Genomic DNA, 19248 nt, shown 5'->3' on the forward strand with positions numbered 1-19248 from the left:
ATTCTCTATCAAGAACTGCCATCCCGCTCAGGTCACCCCCACTTTCCACACCTATAGAAACATACAGGCCATTAACACCCAGAAACTTATGATGAACTTGCAGTCCTCATTGGCCCCTATTTCCTCCATCTCATGTCCTGATTCTGCATTGAAGCATTACAATGAAACCCTGCAAAGTGCTCTGGATGAAGCTGCTCCTCCTATACATAAAACAACTCGGCACAGACGGCAACAACCGTGGCACACGCTGCAAACACGTTTCCTGCAGCGGTGCTCCAGGTGCGCAGAACGTCTGTGGAGAAAATCTAATCTACCCGAAGATTTCATCCATTATAAGTTCATGCTAAAGACATACAATTCTGCCCTTCACCTCTCCAAACAAACCTACTTCAACACCCTCATCACCTCCCTGTCCAATAACCCTAAACGTCTCTTTGACACGTTCCAGTCCCTACTCAACCCAAGAGAGCAGGCCCCAACCACGGATCTCCGTGCTGACGATCTGGCCAATTACTTCAAAGAAAAAATTGACCACATTCGACAGGAAATCATCTCCCAATCTCTTCATACCATGCACTGTCCTCCCTCCCCCACTGCATCTAGTTCACTCTCTGACTTTGAAGCAGTTACAGAAGAAGAAGTAAGCAGGCTCCTTGCATCTTCTCGCCCGACCACTTGCACCAGTGACCCCATTCCGTCACATCTCCTCCAGTCCCTTTCCCCGGCTATCACCTCTCACCTAACAAAAATATTCAACCTTTCCCTCACTTCCGGTATTTTTCCCTCCTCATTTAAGCATGCCATCATACATCCATTACTTAAAAAACCATCCCTCGATCAAAACTGTGCCGCTAATTATAGACCTGTCTCTAATCTTCCCTTCATCTCTAAACTCCTCGAACGCCTGGTCCACTCCCGTCTTACCCGCTATCTCTCAGATAACTCTCTTCTCGACCCTCTTCAATCTGGCTTCCGCTCTTTACACTCTACTGAAACTGCCCTCATTAAAGTCTCTAATGACCTACTAACAGCTAAATCTAATGGTCACTACTCCATGCTAATTCTCTTGGATCTCTCTGCAGCATTCGACACTGTGGATCATCAGCTCCTCCTCACTATGCTCCGCTCCATCGGCCTCAAGGACACCGTTCTCTCCTGGTTCTCCTCCTATCTCTCTGACCGATCCTTCACTGTATGTTTTGCTGGTTCCTCCTCCTCTCACCTTCCCCTTACTGTTGGGGTTCCTCAAGGATCAGTCCTAGGCCCCCTACTCTTCTCGTTGTATACTGCCCCTATTGGACAAACAATCAGTAGATTTGGTTTCCAGTACCATCTCTATGCTGACGACACCCAATTATACACTTCTGCTCCCGATATCACACCGACCTTTTTAGAAAACACCAGTGATTGTCTTACCGCTGTCTCTAACATCATGTCCTCCCTCTATCTGAAACTAAACCTGTCAAAAACTGAACTCCTCGTGTTCTCTCCCTCTACTAACCTACCTTTGCCTGACATTGCCATCTCCGTGTGCGGTTCCACCATTACTCCAAAGCAACATGCCCGCTGCCTTGGGGTCATCCTTGATTCTGACCTTTCATTCACCCCCTACATCCGTTCACTGGCTCGCTCTTCTTACCTGCATCTCAAAAACATTTCTAGAATTCGCCCTTTTCTCAATTTCGACTCTGCAAAAACTCTGACTGTTTCACTTATTCATTCTCGTCTGGACTATTGTAACTCTCTACTAATCGGTCTCCCTCTTGCAAAACTCTCCCCGCTCCAATCTGTCCTGAATGCTGCAGCCAGGATCATATTCCTCACCAACCGTTACACCGATGCCTCTACCCTGTGCCAGTCATTACACTGGCTACCCATCCACTCCAGAATCCAGTACAAAACTACTACCCTCATCCACAAAGCACTCCATGGCTCAGCACCACCCTACATCTCCTCCCTGGTATCAGTCTACCACCCTACCCGTGCCCTCCGCTCCGCTAATGACCTCAGGTTAGCATCCTCAATAATCAGAACCTCCCACTCCCGTCTCCAAGACTTTACACGTGCTGCGCCGATTCTTTGGAATGCACTACCTAGGTTAATACGATTAATCCCCAATCCCCACAGTTTTAAGCGTGCCCTAAAAACTCATTTGTTCAGACTGGCCTACCGCCTCAATGCATTAACCTAACGATCCCTGTGTGGCCTATTTATAATAAAAAAAAAAAAAAAAAAAAAGGTTCCTCGCATCATGTTCTCATACACTTTATGCAGTATTAGCCCTCTGTGTCTGTACTGCTACATACTTAGGCAGGTAACTGGTTCATGCAGCTTTACATGAACACCTGAGCCTTACACTATAGCTGGTCCGAACAACTAAAGCAATTGTTACCATCCACCTCTCGTGTCTCCCCTTTTCCCCATAGTTTGTAAGCTTGCGAGCAGGGCCCTCACTCCTCCTGGTATCTGTTTTGAACTGTATTTCTGTTATGCTGTAATGTCTATTGTCTGTACAAGTCCCCTCTATAATTTGTAAAGCGCTGCGGAATATGTTGGCGCTATATAAATAAAATTATTATTATTATATAGGAGAGAAACTGCCCACTAATCCTACAGAAACCTCTGGAAGAGCATGGCATTGTGAATGTTACACATATACAGCCTTTATTCTACTGAGTTAAACAACTCAGCTTTATCTCATGATGGAAGAACCTTTGGATGGTAAAATATTTTCCTCAAAAAGCAGTTTATTGAAAAAAATCCGATTTTTTTATTTTTTTTAAAAAAACATTGATTTTTATCCACCCTGGTAGCAGCCAACATAATAGTTAGGGGGTGGCCTCGGCGGTTTTGCACCCTGCTCCCTCACTTGCTGTGCAGCTGGAGAAGTATTTACCACCATCTCTTCCTCCAAAATGCCCACGTCACTCGTATGGGCTTGACGCTATGTGGGGTCTAAGACCTCATCATCCCCTATTGCATCATCACACCTCTCCAGTCTGCCCGTAACTCTGCTGCCCGACTAATCCCCTTCTATACTCGCTACTCCTCTGCTTCTCCCTTCTGTAAATCCCTTCATTGTCTCCCAATTCCACAACGTATACACTTCAGGCTACTAACACTGACCTGCAAAGCAGTCCATAATCTGCCTCCCCATCTCTGAACTAAGATCCCTCCATGGAATCTCTAGTCCTCCTTCTCTCCTCCACAATCTTAATCCAATCGCCTGCAAGACTTCTCCCAAGTATCTCCCATCCTGGAGAATTTTGTGGCCCCACACACAGGGCTGTGGAGTCGGTAAGCCAAACCTCCAACTCCTCAATTTCCATGACACCGACTCCACAGTCCGCCTCACACATCCGATTACCCCCTACATTCTAACATTTCACACAGATCTTTGTTTTTGCTGCAAATAAAAAAGCAGCGTCTGTTAGGGGGTCGAGCTCCTGCCTCTGCACAGGGGGAATCTCGGGCCATCTCCACTGCGGTCTCCCATTCTTCTCCGGCCGCAGTGGAGCCTGCTCAGCGGAGACGTCGATCCCAGCGTCTCGTTCAGTCTGACTCTGTGCTAAGAGTTACTGCTGCATTTCCTGCTTCTACCATTGAAGTCAGTGCTGGGCAGTGGCGAGCAGACGCTTCTAGGACTAAGTCCTGCTTTTACTTTCTGAGCATGCCCAGAGTAAGATCTCTCAGTGGAGATCGAGGGTCACATGATCAGATACTGCAGCTAGGTCCTTGTAGGTGCTAGGACTAAGTCCTGCTTTGCACTCTGAGCATGCCCAGGGCAAGATCTCTCAGTGGAAATCTGGGGTCACATGTTCAGGTACTGCAGCAACTCATTGGTCCTTCTCTGAAGGTCCTAAACGTGCTGCAACTATTTAAGGCTCGCATGGCCGCACAGCCATGCGCTAGTATTGACTTTTGTAAACGTGTGTGTGTTGCGAGTGAAAGTCGTTCTTTAAAATCCCCTCCCTATTGTATGACTGCTCGCGGAAGGTGGATGATTGCTATCTAGCGCCCGACTTAGCCATCAGCACGTTACACACATTACAGCCTCTAATTGCTGTGACCGCCAGTGCAGCGCCATGCGCTTTCTCTGCGCTTTCCTGACCCAAGCCTGGGTGGTTAGTGGCGTCCGCCAGTGCGGCACCGCACGCACTCTCGTGCTTCTCAAATAATATTATTTGTCTCTCTGACACCCCAGTAGCGGTGTTGAGCGCATGAGGTCTTTATGAACTCAAATCCGGAGTCTTGGGATTGACTTCTGAGACTCCTTGCTTGCGCTCCTGGTGTGGTACCGCGGCCCTGTGACGCAACAGGGTTCGCTTCCTTCACACAGGGTGAAGTTAACCCGTGTGTGTATTCACATTGTACTGCCATATCGTCCGTCTCTACTAGCAGCAGGGTTTTCACCTGCACGGTGGACCTTGGACTGCGAATACACCTAATACCATAACACCTTAAACTTGGTGCGTTCCGCCAGTCCTAACAGCGTCTTACAGTACGCAGAAAATGAATGAGATTTCTGTAATCTCCTGCATGCGCTGCTTAGTTTTTCACTGCAGAACCCGGGTTTTTTAAAACTCTTCAGCATTTTTTCACCCATTCAAATGAATGGGGGAAAAAAAATGCAATAAAAATGTGTATATTTTAAGCAGCATTATTCCTGTCAAGTCTAGTTTTTTACTGTAGAAAAATCTGCTGGAAATAGGCCGTGTGTGCACATACCCTTAATCTACTCTTACAGATCCTTTGCGATATCAGTGAATCAGTAACAACCTGAAGGAATGGATAAATTGCCTGCATTCATCAGCACAACCACAATTCTAATAAAATGGTAATGATGCACAATAACAAATTGTATTGTGGTACCGTGTTACTTCTGTCATCATTGGGCAGAAAAGTACCGTATTTTCCGCTTTGTAAGACGCACTTTATTTCCCCCAAATTTGGGGGGGAAATGTGGGTGCGTCTAACAAAGCGGATATACCGCTTACCATTACAGGCTGGGAGGAGGGGGTGTCCGCCGCCGCTACCGCCTGCCGCCGCTGTCGTCCGCCGCCACTGCCGGGGTTGTCCGCTGCTGCCCCGGGTGATGCTGAAGGCTCCGGTGCTGCGGGGGGCTCTGGCGACATTTTGTGAAAGACCAGAGCCCCCCGGCAGTTCTTCCATGCGTTCCAGTATGACTAATTCCGGGAAAATGGCCGCCGGAATCTCGGGAGATGAGATTTCAGCGCTGAGATCTCATCTCTCGAGATTCCGGCGGCCATTTTCCCGGAGTTAGTTCCAGTATGACTGACTCCGGGAAAATGGCCGCCGGAATCTCGGGAGATGAGATTTCAGCGCTGAGATCTCATCTCTCGAGATTCCGGCGGCCATTTTCCCGGAATTAGTCATACTGGAACGCATGGAAGAACTGCCGGGGGGCTCTGGTCTTTCACAAAATGTCGCCAGAGCCCCCCGCAGCACCGGAGACAGCCCTACAGCACAGGAGCCCCCTGCAGACCCCTCATCCCAGCCTGCAGCAAAGGAGCCCCCTGCAGACCCCTCATCCCAGGCTGCAGCACAGGAGCCCCCCTGCAGCACAGGAGCCCCCTGCAGACCCCCTCATCCCAGCCTGCAGCAATGCTCCACTCCTGCCTCCGGCAACGAGCCTGGGACCCTGATCCACCACAACCACAACCCCTGGTAAGTAATAAGACGCATGGATTATAAGACGCCCCACCAATTTATTAAAAAATAGTTTTTTCCTATTTTTCTCCTCAAAATTTGGGGTGCGTCTTATAATCCGGAGCGTCTTACAAAGCGAAAAATACGGTATTCACATTAATAAAATGGTAAAAAGTCTTAGACAGAACATAACATGTATAATATTAAACGGGTTGTCGAGACTGCCAGAGATGGCCTAACAGGAGATCAATGGGGTCATCAAACCCCCGATCAGCTGATATTTGCACCAGCAGTGACCAGATACAAGTAACATGGAAAGCTGCACCGCCATATATAACGAAGATTGCCGTGCCGCCATATAAGGAGGATTGCTGCGCCGCCATATAACGACGATTGCCGCGCCGCCATATAACGAAGATTGCCGCGCCGCCATATAACGACGATTGCCGCGCCGCCATATAACGACGATTGCCGCACCGCCATATAACGAAGATTGCCGCAGCGCCACCATATAACGAGGATTGCCGCACCGCCACATAACGAGGATTGCCGCACCGCCACATAACGAGGATTGCCGCACCGCCACCATATAACGAGGATTGCCGCAGCGCCACCATATAACGAGGATTGCTGCAGCGCCACCATATAACGAGGATTGCCGCACCGCCACATAACGAGGATTGCCGCACCGCCACATAACGAGGATTACCGCACCGCCACATAACGAGGATTACCGCACCGCCACATAACGAGGATTGCCGCACCGCCACATAACGAGGATTGCCGCACCGCCACATAACGAGGATTGCCGCACCGCCACATAACGAGGATTGCCGCACCGCCATATAACGACGATTGCCGCACCGCCATATAACGAAGATTGCCGCAGCGCCACCATATAACGAGGATTGCCGCACCGCCACATAACGAGGATTGCCGCACCGCCACCATATAACGAGGATTGCCGCAGCGCCACCATATAACGAGGATTGCCGCAGCGCCACCATATAACGAGGATTGCCGCAGCGCCACCATATAACGAGGATTGCCGCACCGCCACATAACGAGGATTGCCGCACCGCCACATAACGAGGATTACCGCACCGCCACATAACGAGGATTGCCGCACCGCCACATAACGAGGATTGCCGCACCGCCACATAACGAGGATTGCCGCATCGCCACATAACGAGGATTGCCGCACCGCCACATAACGAGGATTGCCGCACCGCCACATAACGAGGATTGCCGCACCGCCACATAACGAGGATTGCTGCACCGCCATATAACGAGGATTGCCGCACCGCCATATAACGAGGATTGCTGCACCGCCATATAACGAGGATTGCCGCACCGCCATATAACGAGGATTGCCGCAGCTTCTTCCCCCTGAAGTGTGGCATTGGCAGCGGGCACAGAGCCATGCATGGAGCTGGGGGTCTCCGGCTGTGTACGTGGCTTATATCTGGTCACTGCTGGCGGTGGGTGCCGGACGCCCCCGTCTCACAGTGATGGCCCACCCCAAGCACTGCTCCTCACAGCCCCCATTAGGCTTTCCTGTATTCGCAGAGCGCTCCACACTATTCAGCTTATAAAGCACATAAGAGCTGGAAACCGATAGACGCCTCCGGACTCCAGGCCTTGTGCACCCACAGAGCTAATGCCGTGAGAGCAGCCCGCCAGGACGGTCAGGGCTCTGGGAAAGCTGGGTGACAGTGGGGCAGGTGACGGCAGTCATTGTGTCAGGGGCGCATAGGAGACGCTGCCCTGTAGGAGGCGCTGTGCGCACGGAGACACAGCAGAGCAGGGTGAGTCCTGGCCCCGCAGCTCTACATACGTCTACACCGCAGCCACTCACCCGCCGGGCCCGGTTCTCCCACCACACACTGGCTGAGCACGGACCGACGGCGCTCACAACCACTTCCGGAAGGTCTCCCCCCTGCAGCGGAACCGGAAATGCGTCATCTCCGAGCGTCAACTAATACGTCTCCTTGGTAACAGCGGTGACGCTGCTCAGTACGTCGTGTCTGCGCTCTGCAGAGTCTGAGCAGCTGGTCACAATGTTGATGAGACGCACAGCCCCACATCACGCCTGCTGCACGGGGCGGAACTGTCAGGACCCGGACTCCTTCTTCCCGCTGACAGCCACAGCGTTCATTTCCTTTGCGGTTCTGACTGCAGTGATCTGGAAAATGGGAAAACACCAAATGGGAGGAAGTGTACGCCCCTCCCCCGGCTCCGCGCCTGTCACCTGCTGATGTGACCATGGGGCGATGGCGGCTTATTATTATTATTATTATTATTATTATTATTATGGAATGAGTGACAGAACGGGGGTTGTGTGGTCTACAGGCGCCATATTGGGGCAGTCCCACATCAGGTTTTGATCTTTGGGGGTCTGCACTGCTCTTCTTTGCGCCGTTTCGCTTAGATTATTAGATTTTGGTAGATCGCACAGATGCACCAAGGCTGATAGGATTATTTACATTTTTACATGGGGAGAAGGGCAAGATTATAATTTTTATTTTTTCCATAATTTGGGCTGCTATTTTTTGGCTGAGGAGGTCACTATCCATGGCCCCTTACCAGCCCCCAGCTGTCTGCTTTAGCTTGGCTGGTTGTCAAAAATAGGGGGGACCCATGCCGTTTTTTTTTTTATTATTTAAATAAAAAAAAAAGCATGAAGACCCCTGTATTTTTGATAACCAGCCTTACTGAAGCTGACAGCCGAGGGTCGCAGCCCGTTCAAGTCATCGCCGTTTTCCCACATTGAAAATAAAGAAATATAAAAGAAAATACACATATTTGGTTTTGTTGCATTCAGAAAAATCTATCAAAATATAAAAGCAATTATAACCCAATGGGTAAATACCGTAAAGGTTACCCATAAATTAAGTTTTTTTTGGTTGCCGCAATTCCAAACAATGCTGTAATAAGTGATCAAAAAATCACATCTATCCCAGAAAGGTACTAATAAAAACATAGTCTCTCCCCGCAAAAAAAGCCATCACACAGCTCCGTCGGCTGAATCTATGGGGCATTGTCAACTGGGCTGTGGAGTTGGAGCCCATTTTGGTGGAGTCGGTGTCATGGAAATTTCTGAGTCGGAGGTTTGGCTTAGGCTACTTTTACACTAGCGTTTTTTTAAATCCGTCACAATGCGTCGTTTTGCAGAAAAAACGCATCCTGCAAAAGTGCTTGCAGGATGCGTTTTTTCCCCATACACTTCTATTGACGACGCATTTGCGACGGATTTGCACACTTCGCATCCGTCTTGCAACGAATGCGTCGTGCTTTGGCGGACCGTCGGGAGAAAAAAACCCTACATGTAACGTTTTTTTCTCCCGACGGACCGCTTTTTCCGACCGCGCATGCGCGGCCGGAACTCCGCCCCCACCTCCTCGCACCTTACAATGGGGCAGCGGATGCGCTGGAAAAATGCATCCGCTGCCTCCATTGTGCAATGCAGCAAACGCTAGCGTCGGAATCTCTCTCCGACGCATTGCGACGGGGAGATTCCGACACTAGTGTGAAAGAAGCCTAAGGCTACTTTCACACTAGCGTCGTTCGATGCACGTCACAATGAAATGCAAAGTTGCCTGCAGGATGCGTTTTTTCTCCATAGACTTTCATTAGAGACGCATTGCGACACGTTGCATCCGTCGTGCGACAGATGCGACGTGTTTTTGCAGTCCTTCGGGTCCGCTTTTTCCAACCGCGCATGCGCGGCTGGAACTCCACCCCCTCCTCCCCGGACCTTACAATGAGGAAGCAGATGCGTTGTAAAACTGCATCCGCTGCCTCCATTGTGATTTTACTTCACAGCATGCGTCAGTACGTCGGCCTGACACACTGCGATGGCCCCGTACCGACGCTAGTGTGAAAGTAGCCTTACCAACTCCACAGCCCTGATTGTCAAGAGGAAGATGAGAGACACCAGACCCAACAATGCAGACGAGCTGAAGGCTACTCTCAAAGCAACCTGGGCTTCCATAACACCTCAGCAGTGCCACAGGCTGATCACCTCCATGCCACGCCGCATTGATGCAGTAATTGATGCAAAAGGAGCCCCGACCAAGTATTGAGTGCATTTACTGAACATATATTTCAGTAGGCCAACATTTCGGATTTTAAAATCATTTTTTAAGCTGGTATTATAAAGTATTCTAATTTACTGAGATAATGACTTTTGGGTTTTCATTGGCTGTAAGTCATAATCATCAACATTAACGGAAATAAACACTTGAAATAGATCACTCTGTTTGTAATGAGGGTGGCGCAGTGGTTAGCACAGTAGCTTTGCAGCGCTGGAATCCTGGGTTCAAACCCCGCCAAGGACAACATCTGCAAGGAGTTTGTATGTTCTCCCCGTGTTTGTGTGGGTTTCCGCCCACATTCCAAAGACATACTGATAGGGAATTTAGATTGTGAGTCCCATCGGGGACAGTGATGATAATGTGTGCAAAAATGTAAAGTGCTGCAGAATATGTTAGCGCTATATAAAGATTATTATTATCTAATATATTAGTTTCACTTTTTGTATTGAAAAACTGAAATAAATTCACTTTTTAATGATATTCTAATTTTGTGAGAAGCACCTGTACATGCGTTCAATAATTTGGGACATTCCCTGTGGCCTCCCTGCTAACACCCTTGCACCTCTCCAGTCCATCCTTAACTCTGCTGCCCGACTAATCCATCTCTCTCCTCGCTACTCCTCTGCTTCCCCCCTCTGCAAATCTCTTCACTGGCTTCCATTCCCTCAGCGTATCCAGTTCAAATTGCTAATACTGACCTACAAAGCCATCCACAACCTGTCTCCTCCATATATCTCTGAACTAATCTCTCGATATCTTCCCTCACGTGACCTCCGGTCCTCCCAAGATCTCCTTCTCTCCTCCACACTTATTCGCTCCTCGTCCAATCGCCTCCAAGACTTCTCCCGAATATCCCCCATCCTCTGGAACTCTCTGCCCCAACACGTCCGACTATCAACCACAGTCGGATCCTTCAGACGGAACCTGAAAACTCATCTCTTCAGGAAAGCCTACAGCCTGCACTGACACCGCTGCCGCCTCATCACTATCGAAGCTACCGCCTCACCAACACCGGAGCTACCGCCTCACCAACACCGGAGCTACTGCCTCACCAACACCGGAGCTCCTGCAACCCTCAACCTACTGTCTCCTTCCCCATAATCCTGTAGAATGTAAGCCCGCAAGGGCAGGGTCCTCGCCCCTCTGTATCAGTCCGTCATTGTTAGTTTGTTTACTGTAAGTGGTATCTGTAATTTGTATGTAACCCCTTCTCATGTACAGCACCATGGAATCAATGGTGCTATATAAATAAATAATAATAATAATTCCCTTATAGAAGGACTAGAGGGGGTCACAGCACATTGAGGCTCGTTCTAGGACTCACTGGGCTTTGTGCGGAGCTTTTAGATGTCTCCAATAACTTGGAACATTCTGGTGTTGGCACAAGCAGTCTGGGGGCGAGGTGGGGTCTCCTGGCACCTGGACGCACTTTTCACTACTCACTGGCTGCGTCAGGTGGTCCCCACGGTCCTGTAGGCATCTCTAGAGATTCTGTAACCTATTATGACTACGTTCTCTCATTATTGCCCTTTTCGTCCCTTGTCTCTTCACATTTCTGGGGTACACAATGAGAATTATTTGTGTATAACTGAAGGGCTCCCCGCAGTCACCAGCAGATATGGGGGGTGTCTGTGGACATAGGTGTGGGGGGCTGCGGTGCCCCCAGGGCGGCTCTACTCATGTGTCCGTCCGTCCGTTGTAGGAATTGGGGGCATCAGTGATACAATCACCTGCCGCCCCACTGGTTATTACAGGGTCATGGGTTAATAATAATAATTTTATTTATATAGCGCCAACATATTCCGCAGCGCTTTACAAATTATAGAGGGGACTTGTACAGACAATAGACATTACAGCATAACAGAAATACAGTTCAAAACAGATACCAGGAGGAATGAGGGCCCTGCTCGCAAGCTTACAAACTATGGGGAAAAGAGGGATTTCAGAATAGAAGAAACGTTCAGGGGCATTTTATTGTTCCCTTTCTAAAAACTGGAGTGAAAACAATCGTCAGCGTCTGTAACTGATGCAGGGGAGCACATATTCCTGCCATGGGCCGCCCTGTGCGCACACCCTATACTGACAGGCTGCAGTTCTTACATTACAATTCTTTAGGCTTTTTTCCTCTCAGTTTTAAGGATGAAAGAAAACTCACAAGTTATCGAGCTCAGCCAGCACCCAACAGGTTAACGAAAATACAGCTGTTACCGGAGAGCGTTACCCCACCTCCACCAGAGGGCGCTGGCTGCAGGGGTCCTTATACAGCCCTTGTTACCTGACGTGCTATCTGTAGTAGTGGGCTCCCCCTGGTGGCCACTGCAGGCCGCGCACTGTCAGGACCGTGGTTTCCTGTGGCCCCGCCCAGTAGATGTAGTCATGTGACCTTGGTATACAGTCACCTGTGGGCGTGGTGTCGGCAGCACTTCCGGGTCACATCGCACGTGTACTGTGTCCCGGTGGTGGCGCTCAGTGAGAGCTGCGGGTCACCGCACAGAGGTCGGGATGCTGTGTGTAGCCGTGTGCAGGGTCCGCTCCCCGGTGCTCGGGCTGCTGCGGAGGACGGTGTGCCTGGGCAGCGGCAGTGCACGGACATTTCTGCCGGTTCTGTGCAGCGGAGCCGGGAGACAGGTGACCATGACATTGTGCGCTACGTAGCGGCTGCAGAGACCTTCTATCGTACATATCACCTGTAACCCCAGCACTGCGGGGCCTCCAGAGCCTGACGGCAGGGGCAGTGCCCCATACAGGACAATGGGGGATACAGAGCGACCAGGCTGTAATCTCTATATAAGCTGCACCAGAGGGCGCTGCACTCACCCGAACATAAGGACGAGACCACTCTGTTCGTCCAAAAAATAAACAATATAAAAATATCTCAAATATTTGTGCTAAAAAAATTCAGTTAAAAGCATAAATACATAGAGCACCGTCTCAACCCCACACTAATAGCCTGATATTAATCTAACATGACCTCGGTCCTCGCACCTGGAACGGTCCTTATAATGTCTGATATGTATCATATCTCTGGCTTCTTGTTTAAGGTTTTGTGTCACAATAATGCCAGACACCGGAGGATAATAGATCACAAATAGTACAGAGGACGCCGTCCTGGCCGGTGACTGGCGCACCCTTTAAAAAATCCAAATCTACCGTGCACTGGCAGCAGTGGCTCAGTCTGAAAAACAAAGCCGGCGAGGTGCAGGACCTTACGTCACTGACACGTGGTCACTACACGTGACCGGCTACAGGGCCACACTATCCTACGCCTTTCAGAATCACTGATTCCTTCCTTAGGAACCGTAGGTTAAATAGGGCACACGTGGCGTCTGTGAAAAACCTGAGGCCGTACAGTCACAGAATAGAAACCATTAGCAGAACTGTCGTCTTTTTCTACCTCACAAATAGCAGAATAAAAAGCAAAGTCCTACATGTCCCCCAAACGATTCTAAGTCCCCTCCGTGGCTGATGGTTCAGGGTCCCTGATTATTATTCACTTTGCAGCTATAATGTAATGTGCAGCCACAAGATCCCTGCAGCCCAGTGTGGAGACTGGCAGAGACCCACGGAGCATCGGTGTTGGGGGGATTTATCATTTCATACCAATTATTTTTACATTCTTAGAAAACCCCTGAAGACGCTGTTCACACGTACCTTTGTTTGCTGTGGATGGATCTACAGTGTTGGCAGGAAATATTCTGCTTTTTTGCAGCCTTTTCACTTGCATTTTTGTTTCCCATTCATTTGAATAGGGAAAAAACACTGCAGAAATGGTGAAAGACGACGGCAACAGATTTATATTTAAAAAAAAAAAAGTCTTCTGGCCCGGTGTCCATGTCTGGCCGCTGTACTGGGACAGCGCAGAATAGCATAGTAGACTGCACTACTCCATACAATCGTATACTAAGCCATGTTCACACTGCGCTTCTGCAGTGCATCCGAGGGCTCTGCCTGAATCCCCCTAAAATAGGTTCACATCAATCTGTGATGGGCCCGCAGACTGCACTGACAAAAGCAGAGGTCAAATGAATTTGTGTTTTTTTTTCTGAAATTGACTTCTTTTCTTAGGGTATGTGCACATGGTCAGGAATTGGCAGCGCTTTGGATGCAGCATGACATGTTTGCTGCCGGCTATTGAATGCAGGTGACTCCTCTGTGATCATTGAACCGTGCGGATTCACCGCATCCAATAGATTCTATGAGTGTAATTATAGACTGAGCGTTTCCACAAGATAAATAGATAGGCTGCGGTCTGGAGAGACGTGCTGCATGTCAGTCTCTGCGGGTGATCCGTGGATGACGTTGCATGTATAGTGGACACGGCATCACTATCCCATCCACTATTCTGTCACGTCTGGATGATGCACAAGTACGCAGCGTCCAACCCACAGCATTTACTGATCATGTGCACATACCCTCAGTCTGTTTGTGCTTTTTTTGGCTAAAAGTGTCCACTTTTCTGTGGCTATTGGAACAGACGAACACGTTTAGAAAAAAACCCATCACGTGGAATTACTGGGGATTCAGGCAGAACCCACCGGCGCAGTAAAGAAAGACAGTGTGAACAGGCCCTAATGTAAAACACAGGCATTAGACCTAAACTGCTGATCCCTATTATGGTGAAACTACAGTTGCAGAACTATACATGCAGCACATATACACACTACAGTTAAAGTATTTAGTCAGCCACCGATTGTGCAAGTTCTCTCAATTAAAAAAGATGAGGTCTGTAATTGACATCATAGACCACAACTATGAGAGTCAAAATGAGAAAACAAATCCACAAAATCACCTTGTCTGAGGACCCTCACTAATCACTAGAATGGAGTCTCTGAAACTCTCATTCCTCCCTTTTGCTTGTTTATCGTGATGCGGAGTTTGTGGTCAGTGATTAGAACTGATGAATAAATGTGCAGGGTTAAGGTGTTATCTGAGCATGCTCATGTGCTAATCGAGTGTTTTCGGTGTTTGTCTCCGCAGCTGCATGTTCTCGCGGCTGTTCGACAGTCGCAACCCATACTGGGATTGCCTGTTAAGTAGTCCCTGCTTGTGTTGCGGCTGTCGAACAGCCGCGAGAACTCGGAACATATTACTCGAGCACGCTGAAGACATTCTAATCACATGAGCATGTTCAGATAACACCTTATCCGAGCACGTTCGCTCGTCACTAATGACAACCAAATCCACGATATGGTTTCCACAGTGCCACCGATAGAACAGCTACACTACACCTAGAGGTATAAGAACCACACTTGTAAAATAATCTGCAAAACTACTAATATATTACGGTAAGCAAAAAGTACATGGCTGAAGAATAAACGTGGACCATTACATGCCTAAAAGTACATAAAGGGAGGATGAGCATAAAGGCCCTGGATACACTGCACTTTCTGGGACAGTAAATCTTACACTATTTGTTTTATTTGTTTGTGCTTGTTTTCATTTTTGCTCACTTCTTCTCTCCTGTAGGTTTACGTTCCTGATGTGAAGATTATTCGTTTTGTTAACACGTCCTCCGCTCCAGTAAATCATGAGCAAGACAGATTGGTTTATGTTGGCAGCCTGGGCAAAGCCGTGCTCGGTATGTGCTGATACCATGCGGTCGGGGGAGCTGATAAACCTGCCCCTCTTGGGGTGGCTTCTGTTATGTGGCCGGGCATAGTCCTATGGGGAGACTTCTTACACGGATTTCACTAATCGTCCCGATTGAATGGAGTCAGCAGAAATCCACTAGATGAACAGCCCCACTCACAATACTTCTGGGGTATGCGGGGACTTTGGGGATGACCCAGGTCACACACAGATGGATGTATGCTGCTGCTGGATTGCAGCATGATGGAAGTGATTGGGGTCACAGTACGATCCTCAAAGTGCGGCAACAAGCAAGTTGCAAAAAACTAAATGATTCCATCTTTTTGCTGGTTGCTGGGAGTCACAGAGCGACGCCATTCATTTGCACTGTGCTGCTATGTGACAGCCACGTACAACCATCTTTTGCTGCGTTACTGCCAGAGGCGCCATGTATTCCCTGCCTAATGGGGCAGACATTCCTGCAATAGATCCTGGCACGTTCTTGTTGGTTTACACTCGGCCCTTAGTCTTTTTTGAGGTAATGGGCGTTTAGTGAGTATAAATAGCAGTAAACTGCACTTTTTGCAGGTGTTGTTACCCGATTTTCATCTGCATGGTCATTGCCACACACAGTTCTGGACATTACCTGATGGATCCTTTGTTGCCCGAGGAGGTCAGAGGCCGGCAGCTGTTTATTCTTCTCTTCTTGCCCATGATGGGCTTATTGTGACTATCCGGGATGGCCTGTGCATGTTCCCAGGGAGAGATCCTGAAGAATGGCCAGTACTTCACCACCAGTGTAAACCTCCATGTGCGGGAGATAGTGTCAGTAATGAGTGTAGATCTATAGGAGAAGTATATGGGTGCTAGTATGCTGTTACGGTTTTATTAGACAGGGTAAGGGTCACTGGCACACAAGACATACTTCCAAACTAGTAGTGTATGTCTGCCTACAGCTAAAAGCTATATCGTGTAGATTATGTATTATATGTCTTGTACTTTTCTGCTTCCTTTCTGAGATGTGACGATGCCTCATGTTAATGGGGTTGTCCGGTCTTGTGTAAAAGTCTGCAGTTACTCTATGACTGCAGACTTCTGGTCACACGTTGCGTTTTTGCAGCTTTTTATTGCGCCAAGTTTAAGCTGCTTACAAAAAGCAGGTTTTGCTTAGTTTTTGCTGCATTTTTATGCCTCGTTTTGTCAGGTACATTTGTCTCTTGTACATGCTAAGGTTTAGTGCATAAAAAACTGATTCAACTTCATTAGGTCTTGGCACAAAACCTGATGCCTGCATTTTTTTTGCACTACCCATTGCTTTCAGTGGGTGAAAAACACAAAAGTGATAATGCTGCATTTTGCAAAAACGCAGCTCTTTGGCAAAATAATCAGGAAAAAACCAAGGTGTGATCATGAGATTTCTGAAATCTTAGACTTTGCTGGTTGTATAAAACGCAGCTGAAAATTTGAATAAAAAAAAATCGCTGCAAAAAACGCCCAGTGTGAACATAGCCTAACAGTGTGCGCACCGCATGCTGTCAAGATTCTCCGGTGTCACTGCCGAGCCCGGGCAGTCCACGTGTCTGCAAGAATGCGATATGTAAATGTCTTAAGCGCGTGTTGTCAGATAGTGCTTGTAAATACTAGCTCTTTTGCAATTTACTGCTTATTTAAACTTTTAATCCATCTGAGATAACACCTTTTTTTTTGCTTACAGCTCGTTGGTTTTGAGACGGACCACCATTGCTAGACAGCAGGCCATATGCAGTGCTTGCAAGCTCTTTAGTTGCGCTTGTCAGCACTGTATTGAAGCTTATGTTTGAGCTGTTACCTACTTCAGCGCAGTACTTACAAGAGAAGCCGCAGTGGTGGTCGATCTCCTTGACAATGCTCTATGAACAAAAGAAAGTGTTAACACCTCGAGACTGGCTGTGAACTTTAATAAGCGTACAATTGCTGAAGTGCTTACAAGCTCCATCTGACAATATCCATCTATGAAGATACCCTTTGAGTTATTGAGCAGGCGGAGATGGACAATGCAATACGGAACTTAGTTGCAAACATTTTTTAGCCCCAAATTGAAAACATGGACGGCATCCATGTCCTTTAATCCTATATTGAATATTACTAATGTGGTTTTCATTCTCCATACAGGCGTGAAGTTCTTCTCGTACTCCACCAGCTTGATCAGCCTAGTTATTCTGCCTGTGATTTTTGCAAAGTCCGGCATCGGATTTGACAGTATTCCAATAAAAATGGCTTTCTTTAGTATGATTGGATTCTTCACCTTTGCGACTCCTGTGACTTTGCACCTTGTGACAAAGGGATATGTAGTGCGCTTATACTACAACAAGGAGCGGGACCTGTATACTGCCATCACTTACAACGCCCTAATGGTAGAGAAAAAGACAGAGTTTTCCCCAGAGGACGTGGAAGTACCTGGAATGAGCAAGATGTTCACAACCTTTTATGCAAAAAAGAAGTCGATGCTGATCAACCCAATGTTATTTTCCAATTCCAGTGATTACCAGCACCTCATGGGTTATGATAAACCCTTCACTTTTAATCCTGAGGACATTAATCCTCCCTCTAAGGAAAAATAAATCTTGTATAAAGGTGTCCTAAAAGTTCTTTGTTTTATGGATCCCAAATTCTAAGAATCTTAATTTTTCCAAAATATGTGAAAGTACATAATAGTACTGTGATAGTGGTGCCGATCACATTGGGGTCCTCTGGTATATATTCATAAGGGTTATATCAGAGGTGTCACACTGCATTCCTCGAGGGCCGCAAACAGGTCATGTTTTCAGGATTTCCTTGTATTGCACAGGTGATAATTTAATCACCTTCACAGAATGATTCCAGCACCTTGTGCAATGCAAAGGAAATCTTGAAAACATGCATGGTCTGAGGCCCTCGAGGAATGCAGTTTGACACCCCTGGGTTATATGATTTCAACCATGAAATGCGGTGCTTCAGAATCCAATCTATTCACCGGGGACTGAGCAACGTGGCCGGCTAATCTGGACCCGCATACCTTTAGTAATAAATGTCCAGATGCACCATTACACTCTGTGGCCAGTATATGAATAGACGCATACACGATGCATCAGCACACTGCGACTAAAGAATACACAAGCTCCAATATTGCTTTAAACCGACTCCGTTCGTGGAAAGAAATCGGACATGCACAGCCCCATAACATTGGTCTGAGTGCCATCCAATATTTGTCGGATCATACTCGGAAGTGGCGTACAGAAGCTCTTAGGCTAGGTTCAGATTGCGTTAGTGCAATCCGTTTAGCGCCCAGCGCTAGCGGATTGCGCTAACGCAATGTTTTGTAAAGGGGTCGCGTTAAACGTCCCCGCTCTCGAAGATCTCCGATCTGCGAGAGCGGGGAATGGACCTCGGGCGCTGCAAGCAGCGTCCGCGGCGCGCCACAAAACACCGGCACATCGCTAGCGCGTGCCGAAAATGGGACGCGCTAGTAATGCGCGTCCCCATTGCTGTGAATGGGCGTGCTAATGGACGCGTTGCACGGCGTTAATTTCGCCATGCAACGCTGTCCGTTAGCGCGGTCCCATTAACGCAATGCGAACCTAGCCTTAGGATGGGTGACCGATAATAGATCAGTGTGAGTCTGACACTCGGCAGCCCCCCAGTCTGTTTTTTTTTGGAGGACTGCCCCTCTTATGCGATTGCTCTGATGTGTGCATTAGTCACACTAGCCCGCGCTGTACAGTCCATAGCGGTTGTCCATGGTATTGTAGTGGTGGTCTATTCAAGTGAATATATGGTAGACTGTGCCGACGCTAAAAAAAGGAATATCTTAACCCCTTCCTGACGTGCGATGTACAATGTATACACTGCAGCAGTTCCTGAAATGTATATCATACGGAGGCTGCCATTGGTTGTC

At 48.1% G+C, this 19248-nt stretch overlaps 2 protein-coding genes across 4 annotated transcripts in view; one reads left to right on the forward strand and one right to left on the reverse strand.

The window, feature by feature from the left end:
* Positions 1-12129, reverse strand: part of ELOC (elongin C) — a 48218-nt gene extending 36089 nt beyond the window's left edge. Inside the window, exon 1 of one of the 3 annotated variants that reach the window (XM_069731491.1) lies at positions 11923-12129. The gene's annotated coding sequence lies outside the window, so the exon portion shown is untranslated. Of the gene's footprint in view, positions 1-7528; positions 7666-11922 lie in introns of those variants that run through there. The other 2 variants (XM_069731490.1, XM_069731489.1) reach the window with 2 other exon arrangements.
* A 53-nt stretch (positions 12130-12182) lies between these two features.
* TMEM70 (transmembrane protein 70) lies at positions 12183-17951 on the forward strand. Its single transcript, XM_069731492.1, has 3 exons — positions 12183-12395; positions 15234-15345; positions 17487-17951. Exons 1-3 carry the CDS (start codon positions 12270-12272, stop codon positions 17933-17935), a joined length of 687 nt encoding a protein of 228 aa, XP_069587593.1. The 5' UTR covers positions 12183-12269; the 3' UTR covers positions 17936-17951.
* Positions 17952-19248: the final 1297 nt, after the last annotated feature.

The sequence above is a fragment of the Ranitomeya imitator genome, chromosome 6 (genome assembly GCF_032444005.1).
Source record: "Ranitomeya imitator isolate aRanImi1 chromosome 6, aRanImi1.pri, whole genome shotgun sequence".
Classification (NCBI taxonomy): Eukaryota; Metazoa; Chordata; class Amphibia; order Anura; family Dendrobatidae; genus Ranitomeya; species Ranitomeya imitator.